A 19,715-nucleotide genomic window follows, 5' to 3' on the forward strand; every position below is an offset into this window, starting at 1 on the left:
TTTCCTGCTTTTTTGAACAGGGGGTCCACATCTTCACTTGGCATGGCCCTCACAAAGCATGTAGCTGGCCCGGCACGTGACTGTGAGTGGAAAGAAGCAAACGAGTAAAGAAGAGGAACTAGGAGGTATAAGAGAATGAATGGGTATTCACAGGGAACAGAGAGGTAGTTCGGGTTCAGAGATTAAAATGGTTGAATTCCACAGTTACAAATTGACCAGATATCTTCTTTTCAAAAAATGCTTTATTTCTCTCTGAATAAGAAGCAATCTATATCATAAAATACTCATATATATTCTGATACTAAGGATGTGAATGGAAATCTGCATTCAAAGAAGTAGAATAGCCCAGGGTGTTAAAAAGTATCTAGAAAAATCACAAATTACCACCAACTTATCCAAATTCTCTCAAATGCTATCTCCTTAGTGTTGTGAATTCAAATCTCCTGTTTCTCCAGGCACATCCAGCCTTCTGAACCTGCGCTTAGATTTTAAGAACACGGTTTTAGGGATATCCACACACAATGCAGGTTAACAAACAGGGAGATCATTATCTTTTTACCTCTGCACTAGCTACCTCCAATTTCACCCAAGGATGTCTTTTGTTTTGTAGCACGTGAGGCTGCCAGGGGATGACGTTGTCTACATCCATTTTCAATGTTTTCTTTTTAACAGTTAATATATTTCCAGGATGCAAGTCCATTTCTTTCTAAAAGGTTCCTAGGACACTCATTGAAAAGTCAAAAGCAATGAACTTAAAATAGCAAGGGATTTCTATTTTGTTGGAGAAGAACGACATCCTTTGTATCGAAGTGGGGAATTACAGACTGTGGTCACCCTCTGCACAGTGTCTCTTTGTCAAGTAATATACGCCAAAAAAAAAATAATACAGATGGGAAAATATTGTGCACTGTCAGATCTTGGAAACGGCCAAAAGATTTTTCCTCACCAATGTCTTGTCGATGACTTTCACATTCTGGCACCCTGAAAAAATAACGCATACATTTAATATGAAATGAATGCAATAATAATCAGGCAGGTAATCGTTTTCCCAAGGAATGTAAAACTTGACAAATGTAAGGTTTATGATTCAAGGTAGGCTTGCCAAATCTTATGTGGCATGAGACCATTTTTATTACCTAAACAGTCCTTAACACAAAATGACTGGCACATATTTTTATTAACACAAAGAGTATATTCTTTTCTGCCACATTTAATAGAGAGTCAGTGACTGAAAGCTCTCTTTTAGGATATGTCTGTAGCAAATTAAAATGCAGAGTGAGGATTCAGAGAATGGCGTTCTTCTCACTGATGCTGTGTCCACACAGCCTCAGCTCAGGAGTGTGTAGACCACTGATCTCCAGAATTCTATCTCTGGGGACAATCTGAGGGATACGAATCACAGAAAAGGAAGCCCTCATTATTTTCAAAAGTGGGGGAGGAGATAATTGTCTCAAGGTGATTCTTTGTATCTAGAGGTCCATTCTGAGTCAAATCCAGTCACTAGGAATAATAGTGATTGTTTACTTGTTCGTTCCTTCAGCAAATACTTATTATTTATGTGCTATGCACTGCTCTAGACACTGGGGATACTGCAGTAAAGATAACAAAGATCCCTGCCTCAGGGTTCTTACTTCCAGAGAGGAAACAGAAAATACATAATACGTGTAATTAAAAAATAAATTATGTGATAGATTATCTATAGAAGGTGTTAGGTGTTATGGAAAAATAATGAAATAGTAACAGGGATAAAAACTGGAAGTTGAGTGGGTGGAGGACAAATTGCCATTTTAAATATGGTGGTCTGGATGGGACTCTGTGAGAAAGTAGGATGTAAGTGTGACTTGAAGGACATGGGAGAGTTAGCCATGTAGATATCTGGGGAAAGAGCGTCCAGGTAGGAGGTGTGGCCAAGGCCAAAACCTTAAGGCTGAAATATGTCTGACATGGTCAAGGATAATCAAGGAGGCAAATGTGGCCTGGGTGGAATAAGCAAGAGTGAGAGTGGGAGGAGCTGAAGTCAGAGAGGTGACAGAGGTCAACCACATAAGACCTCGTAGACCATCATAAAGACTTCAGCATTTACTCTGAATAAATTGAGAGCCATTGGAGGGTTCTGATCAGAAGAGTGATATGACCTGAGTTCATGTTTAAAAGAATGGTCCTGATGCTGTGATCAGAATAGACTGGGACAGGGATGGAAGCAACAATAGACAGGCTGACCCAAAATTCCCTAGGAAAGAGAAACAACGATGGGAAGGATACACAGGAAGACCATCACAATATCCAAGATGAAGAAAGATCATGAAGGCTCCAGACAGGCTGGTGGCAGAGGAGGTGGTGAGTAGGTCTCTTTTACAGAAAGCACCTCTGTGAATGTGAGGGTATGAGAGAGAAAAGGAGTCAAGAGTGACTTAAGATTTTTTATCTGAGCAACTGAGACAATAGTATTAACATGAACTGAGACTGGAGAGTTGGCAGTTAGAGCAGGTTTAATGGGGAAAGTTGGCAGTTTAGTTTTGGACTGGTAGACTTTGAGATGCCCCTTAGACATCCAGATGGAGCTGTTGACTAGCCAGTTAGATTTCTCATTCATGTGTTAAGAGAGGAGGAAGTGTTCAATATAGTGTTCACCCTTAAGGTACTAATAAGACTCACCAAAATATCCCTGAGAAGACTGTCAAATGCTAAGTGACCACTACAGACAGCACACACTGTGGAGTTTCTCCGTCCAGAGGGCAATCTGCACTAGAGCTGTGAGTATGCAGCCAACGTTAAATTGAATTACACTCCAAATGATTCCATCCTCTTCCCCTTCAAATTCACTTCTCTCCACCAAGGAGCCTGGCCTAAAGACACCCAGAAGAAAAGAAGTTGTAAATGAGAGCACCAAGTCTTACCACTCAGAGCCATGGCCAACCAGAATTCTTCCTTCAGTATCTCAAGGACATCCTGAACGCCTTTCTCTCCCTAAGCAAATAGAAGACACAGATCTTTTGAGTAAGTCAGTCTGAATGGTTTCACAGATTTATTTCACAGTTGAGTCATCCTGTTTTATATATTTATTGCTTTGTCCTCCCATTACCTGTGAAGCCAAGCCCCAAATGATCGGTCTCCCCACAAACACAGCCTTGGCTCCCAGGGCCAGAGCTTTCAGAACGTCGGTCCCCTTCCGTACACCCCCATCCAGGAAGACTTCCACCTTCCCTTCCACAGCCTCCACAATTTCTGGCAGAACATCAATCTGTGTAGAGAAAAGGTCAGTAAAGTGATACTATGCATGCTGAATTGTTCTCCAATTCAACTTCCTCAGGCAACCAACCATCTGACTAGGGCTTAGAGTGAACGAGGCTAGGTTTAGAATCAACAGTAAAACTATTCCCTCCTAAAATAAAAGAGGTGCAAATGCTAGTAACAAAAAACCGACTAAATTTGGAACTGAGTGACTTATTTTTCTATCAAAGTCCAAGGGTTTTATTCTATTCCTGGTATTCAAGTTCAAATATCATGATCCAAAAAATATATAAACACAATTTAAAAGCACGTAATGATCATAAAGATACAGAGCTGTTTTTTCATTAAACACATAAATATAAATGAATTATCTTGCTCATATAAATTATTCTGAACATTATTTACTCATTGAAAAATCAGTTGTTAAAATTCATACTCAGATTGTGGTAGAAGCAATGGTATATAAAAATGCAGACACCACCAGTCACAGAAAATCTTAGTCTCTGATTTTCCCATCCAAAATACGGGAATATGTACAATAATATAGCAAATATATATAATAATGTAGCAAACATGCAGCTATACATTAGAGAACTCTCCCTGAAAACATTTTTCTTGCTTTTAAGGAAAATGACCACATGAACCTTGAAGATCCTCTTCTTGATTGGCAATTGATGATAGGCTTATATCAGCACTAGAGAATATAAGATCCTCATTGAGGTCAATCTGGTAGATTGCACTATTGTTCTTAATTCTTCACACCACTCTGAACCCACTTTTTCCAAGGCCACTTGGCAGTTTTTCCTACTAAAAGAAACAGAGTGCACTTGCCACTCCTCGACAGTGGCCTTGGCCTTGCAACCTACTCTGGCCAATGACACTTGATCAGAGGTGGCAGAGTGCCGTTTCTGGGCATAGGCCTTAAGAGACCTCATGCATTTCAATTTTCTCCTGCACCTTGCATGAGAGGAGAATCCCCCGGGCAGTGCTTCCCCTTTAGCTGAGACCCAGAGAAAATATTCAGCAAGCAGAGCTGTCCCATCCAAGCCCAGCTGGACCTGAAACTTGGAGCACAGCCATCTAACCAGTACCAAATCTAGATCAGCAGACCCCCATGACACAAAGATTCATGGGAATAAAGACTGTTGATTTAAATCACTGAGTTTGGAATCTTGTTTTCTAGCTCATAAAGTTGGCTAATAGCCAATAGTTTTAATAGCTAGTAATGATACAATTGGCTACTTTGATGTGAATCTTTGCACTTGAGGGTGGAAACAATCCTCAAGGTGACCTGTAGATCAAAATCTGTAGAAATTATCCACTTTCACCCCCAAGTATTTAAATATAAAATTAAGTCCATACATTCAAGTGCAGTTTTTCTAGAAATAATTGTGCTGAAATCACTCAAAAGCTTTCCCACTTCTCCCCTAAAATTTTAGAGGCTCAACTTAAAGAGAGTTTTGTGTAAAAGGTTGAAGACCAAACCTGACTACAGATTTGGAGGAAGTGAAGGCAACAGTTGGAGCAGGGCCCCTAAAACGTTTGGCAGGTAGTGTGATTTTCCCCTTTTCCTTTTGGCTTTTCTGCCTGGCCAAACATGCTTTGGATCCATTTACATACGTCCCTTTACCTATACATAGTCCTCTTTTTAGTCAGGCAAGTTACATCAACATATAAATGCTACAATTTCCAAGTGATGATGCAAGCTATAATTAAGCATATTTCCCCATTTGAAACCAAAACCAAAGAAAAATATTAGCTAGGTTGGGTTCAATACACATTTTCACAGTCACGCAAATCAAGTCTGTTTAGGATATTTCCAATGCCCAAACTGGCCTAAAAAATAAACTAATAAGGATACTTAAAATGTGAATCCTGGGTTATAAAATGAAGTCCAGATTGGTGTTTCTTGTGTCCTTGGACAAGGATGTTCTATCCATAGCTGAGCATTTCTATCCTCCCTTTCTTCTTTCTGGAGCTGTAGTTTTACTGTGTATATATTATGCAGAATAATTCTGATCAGAGCAGATTAAATAAGTAAATGTAGTAGACAAATCCACTATTTTAAGACTGTTCTGTTTCCTTTTTTTTCAGCTTGCTACACATCTAAGAGACGATTCATTTCAGCTTTTCTTTCCTTAAAGGTTCTTTAGACAACTAATTTCGGGCTTATCTCCAGCACAGTTAATCTACAGGAAAATACGGTAAGATTCCAATGTACTACTACTCACTCATCCATCCATTCATTGATTTTTTTTAACATCTTTATTGGAGTATAATTGCTTTACAATGGTGTATTATTTTCTGCTTTATAATGAAGTGAATCAGCTATACATATACATATATCCCATTCATTGATTTATCAAACACTTTATTGATTACCTGGCAGATTCCAGGCACTATGCCAGGCAGTTTAAGGAATCCAAAATGAATCCCACAGGGATCTGACTCCCAAAGAACCCCCCTCTTTCCTGTTCCTGCTCAAGGTACGCACTTCCAGGTCCTCCCTGTCCCACAAAACTTCCACTCACAGAGGGCTTCCATCTTTCTACCTTCTTATAGCATCCAGTCCTATACTGGTTTGATTTCCAAACCAAAGCAGTCGAGCACAAACAAAAGCAGATAAAGCCAGATGTGCTTTAGTTAACAGTGAAGGAGACAGTTTCCAGGCCACTGCCCACAAGTCATCCTCTGACTCTCTACCCATCACGCTTCACCAGGCAGCCCTGGCTGGGGGTGGGGGTGTGAGTTCTACTAAACACGTTTAGAAAATCACTGGTCCATATAGGTCTGGCGATTGTTTGAAACTGTAAAAATGGCTACAACTATTTCCTTCCCTATCTCCATTTCCTTGCAATGTGACATTTCTGCTTTTCCCATCAAGAGGGAGAAATGGGGCCAGAAGAGTCTGTTTCCTCACCCCTTGAATCTGAACTAGGCTTGTGACCTGCTTTCACCAATAGAACAAGAGAGAAGTGACAGCGTGCCTGTTCTAAGCCTAGCACTCAAGAGGTTTTGCATATTTCCACTTGCTCTCTAGGAAACCAGGCCACCTAATGTGCTAGATGTGAGACGATGCAGAGTCATCCTTGCTGATGTCATCCTACACTAGTCTGCCCTAGTAGACCCAGCAATTGACCACATACGCATATGAGTGAGCCCAGCCAGGACCAGAAAAACCTCCCAGTAGACATCAGCTCAAATTGCCAACACACAAAGTTGTGACATGAATAAATGACTGTTGGATTTTAGCCAGTAAATTTCAGAGTGGTTTGTTACACAGCAAAAGCTAACTGATATATCAAGTGTTTCTCAAAGGTAGAATTTCATGAATCCCTTTCAGAAGGAAAAATGAAAGATCTCATAGAATATGCCCAAGGACTCAATTTTAGAAACACTCATTTAACAACCCAAAGTTTATTTTCTGAAAAGGTTTTACAGTTGAGAATTTTCACTAGAAAAGAATGTCATATATTTAAGTTTAAGGTAGTTTGGGTCCAGTTAGCATCAAAACAAAGATGAAAAAATGAAAAAAAAAATTCTCCTAGGGTTCAGACTCCAGAGAATCTGTCTTTAGACCCCAGTTTGAGATGTTCCAGTACTGTGGATTTTGGAAATCGATTTGATTCTGCCATATCATTCTCTAATTACTCCAAGACAAGTCTTGGCCACATCATTACCTTCAGGGTAAGGATCTTAACATGAACTTATTTTTAAACTCTTTGCTGTAGCAGGGGTCTGGCAGTGGTTCTTGGTAGCATTGCATTAAGATGGATCTAAGTCAAACTCCTGTTCTAGGACTCGTAGTGATAAGTATTTCTCCATACAAAGAAACTCTGTGATTTATAGAAATGTAGAAATCATATAATCCAGATGTTTTATTTTTGCAACCAACACAACATTATGAAGAGGCTAAGGCTGAAAAGTTTGAGCAACTTGCTCACTCAGCTCTCACCCCTCAGAGGAGGCAAGCCAAGGACTTGAACCCAAAACTCTGGGTTCATTTCAATGCTCTGCCAGTGAAATCATGTTGCCTCTTTGACTCTGACTTATGATGTCACAGAATGTACAGGACAGCAAGTCCTTCTGTGCATCTACTGAAAAGTTCTACACCACAGCATCCTCCAGGCCTTTTGCCACACGCCTCAAAACCACCACACTGAGAGAAAAACACCTTCACTATAACCTCAATCCTGTTTCACATTCCTCTCATTGTCATGCACCTTAAATTTGCTCTAAAGTAGGAGGCAAAACTCAAGCAAGCATCTCATCTCATGCACACATCATGCGAAGAGGAAGATAATTGTTTTTCTTAAAATAGTCTCTGAGACCACAACTCACAAAGCCCTTTTAGATAAGTTTCCATATCCCCTCAGCCAGAAGGAAATAAATCACACCATTTAGATATTTTTCCCTTAAAATCTAGTTAGATTTGATTTCAGTAGATTTAAATTTTATTTTTAGAAAACAAACTGAATTTGGCCTGCACACTAAGTCTACATCTTCATACAAAAGAGAGTCATAAATCAGCGGAAAAGCCTTGAACTGTGACCAACTTCTCCCTGCCCAAAGGAGCTCTTCACTCTCCACTGCAGGCAATGTTTAATATCACCTAAAAAGATGGGTTTTTATAAGTAATGCTGAATTGGAAAGAGCTGACAACTTTCAATTTTATGAAGTTGTTTTAATTTTAATTTTAATTATTGACTGCATGCAAAGACTTGATTCATTCCTATCATTAGCCCATTAGTGCTTCATGAAAAAGTCTGAGTGCAAATGCGTATACCCAATAGTCCCCTGTCATCATTAAATCTGCCCTAACCTACACAGCATCCATGGCTTTAGCTAAATCAGCCTGCTAGTTTAATGCAACAGTAATCCACTACTACTTTACTAAATTATTTGAATAAATTCAAATATTCATCCCAATTAAAGCCATCCCCTATTAACTATGACTAAATGGTTCTGACAAAAGGGGGAAATGCATATGATGATCCAGCTCAGAAATGATGGCCTAGGAAGTCCATCCACATTATTTTGTAGATACATATTTATTTAAATTTTGTTACATGATGCTAGCTTACTTTGCCTACAATAATTGAGATTATAGAACACTAAAGTTTAAAGGCACCAAAGAAGTAATCTAATTGATTTTTAAACTTTAAAAGATGAAAAAGCTGAAATTTGGAGAGGTTATTGAGTCCTTCTGCTCCATAGCAGGTCAGGCCCTTCTCTCTTTCCTTGGCTCTCATAATTATGTGGGCCACCTCATTGATCTTCTTGCCCCCTGTAATGCCACAGTCCAATTTGTGATACTCATTGCTGCTAACTCAGGGCTTTGCTATTGCAAATTCAATGACTCATAATATTAAAGGACCTCATCCCAGACCTCTCCGAGCAAGTGTATTTCCCAGGACTCCCGACGCCCACCAGGTAATGCAAACGAAATGGATTCCTTGGTATTCCCCAAACACATCTCACTCTTTCCCATTCCACTTTTAGACTCACACTCGTAAAACATGGGTCCACATGGGAACAGAGCAGAGGTGAAAGGCAACTGCAATCCCATTGCCTCATCTAAAAGAATCTTGGTCATGTTCCCACAAGTGGACAGCATGTCCACTCCACCTACAGCTCCTGGCCTCCATTCTAGATCACGGATCCATGAAATCCACCCCTAGATATGTGTCTGCCTCCATGACTTTTGATCCATTTCTGGGCCCACCAATCCTTGATCTTAAAATCTACCGCTGGTTGGGCTCCTTGGCTCTTTGCCTTTTTGGAGCTAATTGCTCTCCTTTACAGTTTTGACTCCATCCCACATCATTCCAGCCAGTTTAGTTTACTTTTATATCTGGATTCTGGACTCTGATTTGCCTAGCACAGTGTGTACAGTGTATACAAAACATAGATTCACATTGGATCTCCTGGGTAGCTGTCAAAAATACTAGTGCCTCTGCCTCCCCTGGTCCTGCAAGATTCTGATGGATGGATCTAGGGTGCAGCTTAGGAATTAGGAGTCGTTACAGTTTCCCAGGTGATTCCAATATGCAGCCAAGGTAGTTCACAGCTCCAACAGAGTAGCTTGTTTGCAGCAGACATCTCCTTACCTGGACCACAGGATTTCTACTTCCTTTCCCCACCTGCCCTCACTCTGCAGTTCTTCAACCCCCACTTTCAGGAAACTCATGGCATAATCTTTTCTTTCATACTCCAATTTATAATATACCTATTGGTATATTTATGAATACAGGAATAATCCCTGCCCACAAATGACTGCGTATTTAACACAGGCTTTTATAAGTTTACAACTAAATAGACTGAATAATTATCTAATTTAGGTAGTTACTTGCCACTAAACTTAAAATCTGAGTTCTTACCTATACTCATACATATTTTACCTTGAGTGTTCACACAAAAATATATACACAATGAAAGGCAGTCATAGAGATAGCCAAAAGTGGGATAGAAATGAGAATTCCAGTTGAGGCATTTGCCAAAACTCACAGTGGCTGGCACCCCATCAAGCTGTCGACCCCCATGATTTGACACCAAGATCCCATCCAAACCATGTTTAACTGCCTCCCTGGCATCATCACCTAGAAAGAGAAAGACAACCATTGTATGGAAAAGGCAACTTAATAAAGGCTTGAGTTTTGAGGCTAAAGCATCCCAGTCAAAGGGAGCCTGACCTCATACATACGTATCTTGCTTGGAAATTTTAACACAGAAATACACCCAAGGGTTAAATCTGGAATTATAATGATGGCTTCTTTGGCCAAAAAAGGTTAACACTTAAAACAATTTAATGATGAAATAAAATTATCAATAGATAGCAAATTGACATGCAGTTAAAATGTATTTATCCTCAAAATTAAATACTCTTGCTAAGTAATTTTTTATTAACAAGATATTATTTAGCATTTAATATAATTATTCCTCTACAATTTGGATAACATAAAAGAACATACAAGTAGCAAGCACTTTCAGTACAACAGGTGATGAACAAGTCTATTTCAAAAACATTCCTTAATATAAAGATATAACTTCAGTAATTATTTTAAGTAATAGTGTTCTATAATTAAACATATTTTGCCCATGGAAATATACAAAAATGTAATATGAAAATTATATGCTACACCTCTAATCATGCTTCTAATCATGCTAAACCTCTAATCATGTTTCAAAATATATTGGTTTCTGAAAATATAGTTTTAAATAGTAGATTAACATTTCCTTAAATTGGTTTCCAACTTTTTTTATACTTTATATTTTAACTATTATTTTCAAAAGTCTCCCAATAAAAACCATTTTCTAACAGAATTATGAAAATAACACTGGTTCTCCAATTTAACACTCAAAGATAGCCCAAGGCTATAGTGAAATCAGGTTTTGGAAACTTAAGCAGATAGATACAGAACATTGTATATATTTATAAATTCAGCAATGGAGATCAAGAGCAGAACTGACAAGAATAATAAAAAAAGATTCACAAGAGAGTTTATAATTCTGATTGTTTGAAAGTTTTATGCTAAATCACCATCTTCCAAACTGTGTTTCATGGAATACTGCTTTTTAAATATTCCCATTTTTCAAAATAATGTTAGAAATATTTTTCTTCTAAAATTATAGGTACATGGAAATGTTAAATCCATGTGGTATAGACTGAATGTTTGTGTCCTTAAAAATTCACATGTTCGGGCTTCCCTGGTGGCGCAGTGGTTGAGAGTCTACCTGCCAAGGCAGGGGACACGGGTTCGAGCCCTGGTCCAGGAAGATCCCACATGCCGCAGAGCAACTGGGCCAGTGAGCCACAATTACTGAGCCTGCGCACCTGGAGCCTGTGCTCCGCAACAAGAGAGGCCGTGATAGTGAGAGGCCCGTGCACCGCGATGAAGAGTGGCCCCTGATTGCCACAACTAGAGAAAGCCCTAGCACAGAAACGAAGACCCAACACAGCCATAAATAAATAAATAAATAAATTTTAAAAAATAAAATAAAATTTTAAAAAAGTTTAAAAAAAAATTCACATGTTCTAGATTGGTCCAAGATAGCAGAGTAGAAGGATGTGCATTCACTCCCCTTTGCGAGAGCACCAGAATCACAACTAACTGCTGAACAATCATTGACAGGAAGACACTGGAATCCACCAAAAAATATACCCCACATGCAAGGACAAAGGAGAAGCCACAACAAGATGGTAGGAAGGGTGCAATCACAATAAAATCAAATCCCTTAACTTCTGGGTGGTTGACTCACAAACAGAAAAACAATTATACCATAGAAGTCCACCCACAGGAGTGAAGGTTCTGAGCCCCATGTCAGGCTACCCAACCATGGGAGGAGGAATTCCCAGAGAAACAGTCTTTGAAGTCTAGTGTGATTTGACGGCAGGACTTTGACAGGTCTGGGGGAAACAGAGACTCTACTCTTGGAGGGCACACACAAAGTAGTGTGCACATCAGGACACAGGGGGAAGGAGCACTGACCCCATAGGAGACTGAACCAGACCTACCTACTTGTGTTGGAGGGTCTCCTGCAGAGGCGGGGGGTGGCTGTGGCTCACCGTGGGGACAAGGACATGGGCAGCAGAAGTACTGGGAAGTACTCCTTGGTGTGAGCCCTCCCAGAGTCCACCATTAACCCCACCAAAGGACCTGTAGGCTCCAGTGCTGGGTCATCTCAGACCGAACAACCAATGAGGGGGAACTCAGCCTCACCCATCAGCAGACCAGCAGATTAAAGTTTTATTGAGCTCTGCCCACAAGAGCAATGCCCAGCTGAACCCACCACCAGTTCCTTCCATCAGGAAGCTGGCACAAGCCACTTAGATAGCCTCATCCACTAGAGATCAGACAGCAGAAGCAAGAAGAACTACAATCCTGCAGCCTGTGGAACAAAAACCACATTTACAGAAATACAGACAAAATGAAAAGGCAGAGGACTATGTACCACATGAAGGAACAAGATAAAACTCCAGAAAAAAAACTAAACGAAGTGGAGATAGGCAACCTTCCAGAAAAAGAATTGAGAATAATGATAGTGAAGGTGATCCAAAACCTTGGAAAAAGAATGGAGGCAAAGATTCAGAAGATGCCAGAAATGTTTAACAAAGACCGAGAAGAATAAAAAAAACAAAGACCTAGAAGAATTAAAGAACAAACAAACAGAGAGGAACAATACAATAACTGAAATGAAAAATACACTAGAAGGAATCAATAGCAGAATAACTGAGGCAGAAGAACGGATAAGTGGTCTGGAAGACAGAATGGTGGAAATCACTGCCATAGAACAGAATAAAGAAAAAAGAATGAAAAGAAATGAAGACAGCCTAAGAGACCTCTGGGACAGCATTAAACAAACCAACATTCACATTATAGGGGTCCAAGATGCAGAAGAGAGAGAGAAAGGACCCAAGAAAATATTTGAAGAAATTGTAGTTGACAACTTCCCTAACATGGGAAAGGAAATAGTCACCCAAGTCCAGGAGGTGTAGAGGGTCCCAGGCAGGATAAACCCAAGGAGAAACACACTGAGACACATAGTAATCAAATTGACAAAAATTAAAGACAAAGAAAAATTATTAAAGGCAACAAGTGAAAAACGACAAACAAAATACAAGGGAACTCCCATAAGGTTAACAGCTGATTTCTCAGCAGAAACTCTACAAGCCAGAAGGAACTGGCACAATATATTTAAAGTGATGAAAGGGAAGAATCTACAACCTGCATTACTCTACCCAGCAAGGATCTCATTGCGATTCGACAGAAAAATCAAAAGCTTTACAGACAAGCAAAAGCTAAGAGAATTCAGCACCACAAACCCAGCTCTACAACAAAGGCTAAAGGAACTTCTCTAAGTGGGAAACACAGGAGAAGAAAAGGACCTAAAAAACAAACCCAAAACAATTAAGAAAATGGTAATAGGGACATACATATCGATAATTACTTAAAAGTGAATGGATTAAATGCTCCAACCAAAAGACACAGGCTTGCTGAATGGATACAAAAACAAGACACATATATATGCTGTCTACAAAAGACCCACTTCAGACCTAGGGACACATACAGACTGAAAGTGAGAGGATGGAAAAAGATATTCCATGTAAATGGAAATCAAAACAAATCTGGAGTAGCAATACTCATAACATATAAAATAGACTTTAAAATAAAGAATGTTACAAGAGACAGGGAAGGACACTACATAATGATTAAGGGATCAATCCAAGAAGAAGTTATAACAATTATAAATATATATGCACCCAACATAGGAGCACCACACTACATAAGGTAACTGCTAACAACTATAAAAGAGGAAATCAGCAGTAACACAATAATAGTGGGGGACGTTAACACCTCACTTACACCAATGGACAGATCTTTCAGACATAAAATTAATAAGGAAACACAGCTTTAAATGACACAATATATCAGATAGATTTAATTGATAGTTATAGGACGTACCATCTGAAAACTGCAAAATACAATTTCTTCTCAAATGCACATGGAACATTCTCCAGGATAGATCACATCTTGGGTCATAAATCAAGCCTTGGTAAATTTAAGAAAATTGAAATCATATCAAGCATCTTTTCCGACCACAACGCTATGAGATTAGAAATAAATTACAGGTTAAAAAACGTAAAAAACACAAACACATGGAGGTTAAACAATACATTACTAAATAGCCAATGGATCACTGAAGAAATCAAAGAGGAAATCAAAAAATACCTAGAGACAAATGACAATGAAAACAAGATGATTCAAACCTATGGGATGCAGCAAAAGCGGTTCTAAGAGGGAAGTTTATAGCAATACAATCCTACCTCAAGAAACAAGAAAAATCTCAAATAAACAATCAAACTTTACAGCTAAAGGAACTACAGAAAGAAGAACAAGCAAAACCCAAAGTTATTAGAAGGAAAGAAATCACAAAGATCAGAGCAGAAATAAATGAAATAGAAACAAAGAAAATAATAGCAAAGATCAATAAAACTAAAAGCTCGTTCTTTGAGAAGATAAACAAAATTGATAAACCTTTAACAAGACTCAGCAAGAAAAAGAGGGAGAGGACTCAAATCAATAAAATTAGAAAAAGAAGTTACGACCGACACCACAGAAATACAAAGCATCCTAAGAGACTACTACAAGCAACTTTATGCCAATAAAACAGACAACCTGGAAGAAATGGACAAATTCTTAGAAGGATATAACCTTCTAAGACTGAACCAGGAAGAAACAGAAAATATGAACAGACCAATCACAAGTAATGAAATTGAAACTGTGATTAAAAATCTTCCAACAAACAGAAGTCCAGGACCAGATGGATTCACAGGTGAATTCTTTCAAAATTTAGAGAAGAGCTAACAGCCAGCCTTCTCAAACTCTTCGAAAAAATTGCAGAGGGAGGACCCCTCCCAAATTCATTCTACGAGGCCACAATCACCCTGACACCAAAACCAGAGAAAGATAATACAAGAAAAGAAAATTACAGAGTAATATCACTGATGAATATAGATGAAAAAATCCTCAACAAAATAACAGCAAACAGAATCCAACAATACATTAAAAGGATCATACATCATGATCAAGTGGGATTTATTGCAGGAATGCAAGGATTCTTCAATATATGCAAATCAAACAATGTGATACACCATATTAACAAACTGAAGAATAAAAAACATATGATCATCTCAATAGATGCAGAAAAGCTTCTGACAAAATTCAACACCGATTTATGATAAAAACTCTCCAGAAAGTGCGCATAGAAGGAACCTACTTGAACATAATAAAGGCCATGTATGGCAAACTCACAGCAAACATCATTCTCAATGGTGAAGAACTGAAAGCGTTTCCTCTAAGATCAGAAAAAAGACAAAGTTGTCCATTCTCAACACCATTATTCAACATAGTTCTGGAAGTCCTAGCCACGGCAATGAGAAAAGAAAAAGAAATAAAGGTAATCCAAATCAGAAAAGAAAAATTAAAACTGTCACTGTTTGCAGATGACATGATACTATACATAGATAATCCTAAAGATGCCACCAGAAAACTACTAGAGCTAATCAATGAATTTGGTAAAGCTGCAGGATACAAAATTAATGCACAGAAATCTCTTGCATTCCTATACACTAACAACAAAAGATCAGAAAGAGAAATTAAGGAAACAATCCATTTCACCATTGCAACAAAAAGAATAAAATACCTAGGAATAAACCTACCTAAGGAGACAAAAGACCTGTATGCAGAAAACTGTAAGACACTGATGAAAGAAATTAAAGATGACACAAAAAGATGGAGAGATATACCATGTTCTTGGATTCGAAGACTCAATATTGTGAAAATACTATACTACCCAAAGCAATCTACAGATTCAATGAAATCCCTATCAAACTACCAATGGCATTTTTCACAGAACAAGAACAAAACATTTCACAATTTTTATGCAAACCCAAAAGACCCCGAAGAGCCAAAGCAATCTTGAGAAAGAAAAATGGAGCTGGAGGAATCAGGCTCCCGGACTTCGGACTATACTACAAAGCTACAGTAATCAAGACAGTATGGTATTGGCACAAAAAAAGAACTATAGATCAGTAGAACAGAATATAAAGCCCAGAGGTAAACCCACACACATATGGTCACCTTATCTTTGATATAGGAGGCAAGAATGTACAATGGAGAAGATACAGGTCTTCAATATGTGATGCTGGGACAACTGGACAGCTACATGTAAAAGAATGAAATTAGAACACTCCACAACACTGTACACAAAAATAAACTCAAAATGCATTAGAGACCTAAATTTAAGACCAGACACTATAAAACTCTTAGAAGAACACTGTATGACATACATCACAGCAAGATCCTTTTTGACCCACCTCCTAGAGTAATGGAAGTAAAAACAAACAAAAAAAAACAAATAGGACCTAATGAAACTTAAAAGCTTTGCACAGCAAAGGAAACCATAAACAAGATGAAAAGACAAAACTCAGAATGGGAGAAAATATTTGAAAACAAAGTGACTGACAAAGGATTAACCTCCAAAATATACAAACAGTTCATGCAGCTCAATATCAAAAAAGCAAACAACCCAATCCAAAAATGGGCAGAAGACCTAAATAGACATTCTCCAAAGAAGATATACAGATTGCCAACAAGCGTATGAAAGGATGCTCAACATCACTAATCATTAGAGAAATGCAAGTCTAAACTACAATGAGGTATCACATCACACCGGTTAGAATGGCCATCATCAAAAAATCTACAAACAATAAATGCTGGAGAGGTGTGGAGAAAAGGAAACCCTCTTGCACTGTTGATGGGAATGTAAATTGGTACAGCCACTATGGAGAACAGTATGGAGGTTCCTTAAGAAACTAAAAATAGAACTACCATACAACCCAGCAATCCCACTACTGGGCATATACCCTGAGAAAACCATAATTCAAAAAGAGTCATGTATCCCAATGTTCATTGCAGCACAATTTACAATAGCCGGGACATGGAAGCAACCTAAGTGTCCATCAACAGATGAATTGATAAAGAAGATGTGGCACATATATACAATGGAATATTACTCGGTCATAAAAGGAAACGAAAATGAGTTATTTGTAGTGAGGTGGATGGACATAGATTCTGTCATACTTAGTGAAGTAAGTCAGAAAGAGAAAAACAAATACCATATGCTAACACATATATATGGAATCTAAAAAAAAATTGTTCCTGATGAACCTAGGGGCAGGACAAGAATAAAGACTCAGATGTAGAGAATGGACTTGAGGACATGGGGAGGGGTAAGGGTAAGCTGGGACTAAGTGAGAGAGTGGCATGGACATATATACACTACCAAATGTAAAATAAGTAGCTAGTGGGAAGCAGCTGCATAGCACAGGGACATCAGCTTGGTGCTTTTTGTCCCCCTAGAGAGGTGGGATAGGGAGGGTGGGAGGGAGATGCAAGAGGGAGGAGATGTGGGGATATATGTTTATGTATAGCTGATTCAGTTTGTTATAAAGCAGAGACTAACACACCATTGTAAAGCAATGATACTCCAATAAAGATGTTAAAAAAAAAAAAAAAAACAGGTCGGGAGATATACCATGTTCTTGGATTGGAAGAATCAATATTGTGAAAATGACTATACTACCCAAAGCAATCTACAGATTCAATGAAATCCCTCTCAAATTACCAATGGCATTTTTTACAGAACTAGAACAAAATCTCTTAAAATTTGTATGGAGACACAAAAGACCCCAAATAGTCAAAGCAATCTTGAGGGGAAAAAACAGAGTTGGAGGAATCAGACTCCCTGAGTCCAAAATAATTACAAAGCTACAGTCATCAAGACAATATGGTACTGGCACAAAAACTGAAATATAGATCAATGGAACAGGATGGAAAGCCCAGAGATAAACCCACGCACCTATGGTCAACTAATGTATGACAAAGGAGGCAAGGATATACAATGGAGAAAAGACAGTCTCTTCAATAAGTGGTGCTGGGAAAACTGTAGAGCCACATGTAAAAGGATGAACTTAGAACATTCCCTAACACCATACACAAAAATAAACTCAAAATTGATTAAAGACCTAAATATAAGGCCAGACACTATAAAACTTTTAGAGAAAAACGTAGGGAAAACTCTCTTTGACATAAATCACAGCAAGATCTTTTTTGATCCACCTCCTAGAGTAATGGAAATAAAAACAGAGAAAAAAAAATGGAACCTAATGATACCTAAAAGTTTTTGCACAGCAAAGGAAACTATAAACAAGGTGAAAAGACAACCCTCAGATTGGGAGAAAATATTTGCAAACAAATTAATGGACAAAGATTAATCTCCAAAATATACAAGCATTTCATGCAGCTCAATATTAAAAAAACAAACAACCCAATCCAAAAGTGGGCAGAAGACCTAGATAGACATTTCTCCAAAGAAAACCTACAGATGGCCAAGAAGCACATTAAAAAGTGCTGAACATCACTAATTATTAGAGAAATGCATATCAAAAGTACAATGTGGTATCACCTCACACCAGTTAGAATGGGCATCATCAGAAAATCTACAAACAACAAATGCTGGGGACGGTGTGGAGAGAAGGGAACCCTCTTGCACTGTTCATGGGAATGTAAATTGATATAACCACTATGGAGAACAGTATGGAGGTTCCTTAAAAAAACTAAAAATAGAATTACCATATGACGCAGCAATCCCTCTACCGAGCATATACCTAGAGAAAACCATAATTCAAAAATCCACATGCACCCCAATGTTCATTGCAGCACTATTTACAATAGCCAGGTCATGGAAGCAACCTAAATGCCCATTGACAGACAAGTAGATAAAGAAGATGTGGTACGTATATACAATGGAATATTACTCGGCCATAAAAAGGAATGAAATTGGATCATTTGTAGAGACGTGGATGGACCTAGAGACTGTCATACTGAGTGAAGTAAGTCAGAAAGATAAAAACAAATATCGTATATTAACTCATATATGTGGAATCTAGAAAAAATGGTGCAGATGAACTGGTTTGCAAGGCAGAAATAGAGACACAGATGTAGGGAACAAACATATGGACACCAAGGGGTAAAGTGGCAGCAGGGGTGGGGTTGGTGATGGGATGAATTGGGAGATTGGGATTGACATATATACACTAATATGTATAAAATAGATAACTAATAAAAACCTGCTGTATAAAAATACATAAAATAAAATTCAAAAAAAATCACATGTTGAATCTTTAACCCCCCAATTTTATAGGATGTGCAGATGAATACTTTGAGAAGTAATTAGGGTTAGATGAGGTCCAGAAGGTAGGGCACTCATGATGGTATTTGTGCCCTTGTAAAAGACACCAGAGAGCTTGCTCTTCTCTCTCTCCGTGCACACAGGGAAGAGGTCATGTTGGTACACAGTGGCAAGGTGGCCATCTGCGACTCAAGGGAAGAGCCTTCACAGAAACCAACCATGTTGGCAATCTAATCTCAGACTTCCAGCTTCCAGAATTTTGAGAAAATAAATTTCTTTTTTTTAAACAGTCTCTCAGGCAGCCTGAGCCAACTAAGACATCATGTCATCATGTTGTTATTATTATTATCACTATTAGGGACTATTATATATATGGAACATATACTATACTATATATATATACTATAAGGAATATATAGTATACATAATTATATAAGGAATGTTATGGCAAACCCTAAAATTCAATAAAATACAGTTGACCATTGAACAACAATGCAGGGGTTGGGGCACCAACCTCCACACAGTCAAAAATCCGCTTATAACTTACAGTCGGTCCTCCGCATATGCAGTTCCTCTGCATCTGTGGCTCCGCATCCACAGATTCAACCAACCCGGGATAGCACAGTACTGTGGTACTTGCAACTGCAAAAATCCACTGAGCAGTTCAAACCTATGTTGTTCAGGGGTCAACTGTAGTATGAAAGGTCATCTAATATATGAATTGCCAGTGT

General features: G+C 38.4%; 1 protein-coding gene across 1 annotated transcript in view; it reads right to left on the bottom strand.

Annotated features, from left to right (window-relative positions):
* Nucleotides 1-256: 256 nt before the first annotated feature.
* HAO1 (hydroxyacid oxidase 1) overlaps nt 257-19,715 on the bottom strand; it is a 60,014-nt gene continuing 40,555 nt past the window's right edge. Inside the window, exons 5-8 of the mRNA XM_059896985.1 lie at nt 9,739-9,830; nt 3,083-3,241; nt 2,898-2,967; nt 257-981 (exon numbers count right to left, since the gene is read on the bottom strand). Coding sequence (XP_059752968.1) covers nt 911-981; nt 2,898-2,967; nt 3,083-3,241; nt 9,739-9,830 — 392 coding nt within the window. The 3' untranslated portion in view covers nt 257-910. The remainder of the gene's footprint in view (nt 982-2,897; nt 2,968-3,082; nt 3,242-9,738; nt 9,831-19,715) is intronic.

The sequence above is a fragment of the Balaenoptera ricei genome, chromosome 15 (assembly GCF_028023285.1).
Source record: "Balaenoptera ricei isolate mBalRic1 chromosome 15, mBalRic1.hap2, whole genome shotgun sequence".
NCBI classification, from domain to species: domain Eukaryota; kingdom Metazoa; phylum Chordata; class Mammalia; order Artiodactyla; family Balaenopteridae; genus Balaenoptera; species Balaenoptera ricei.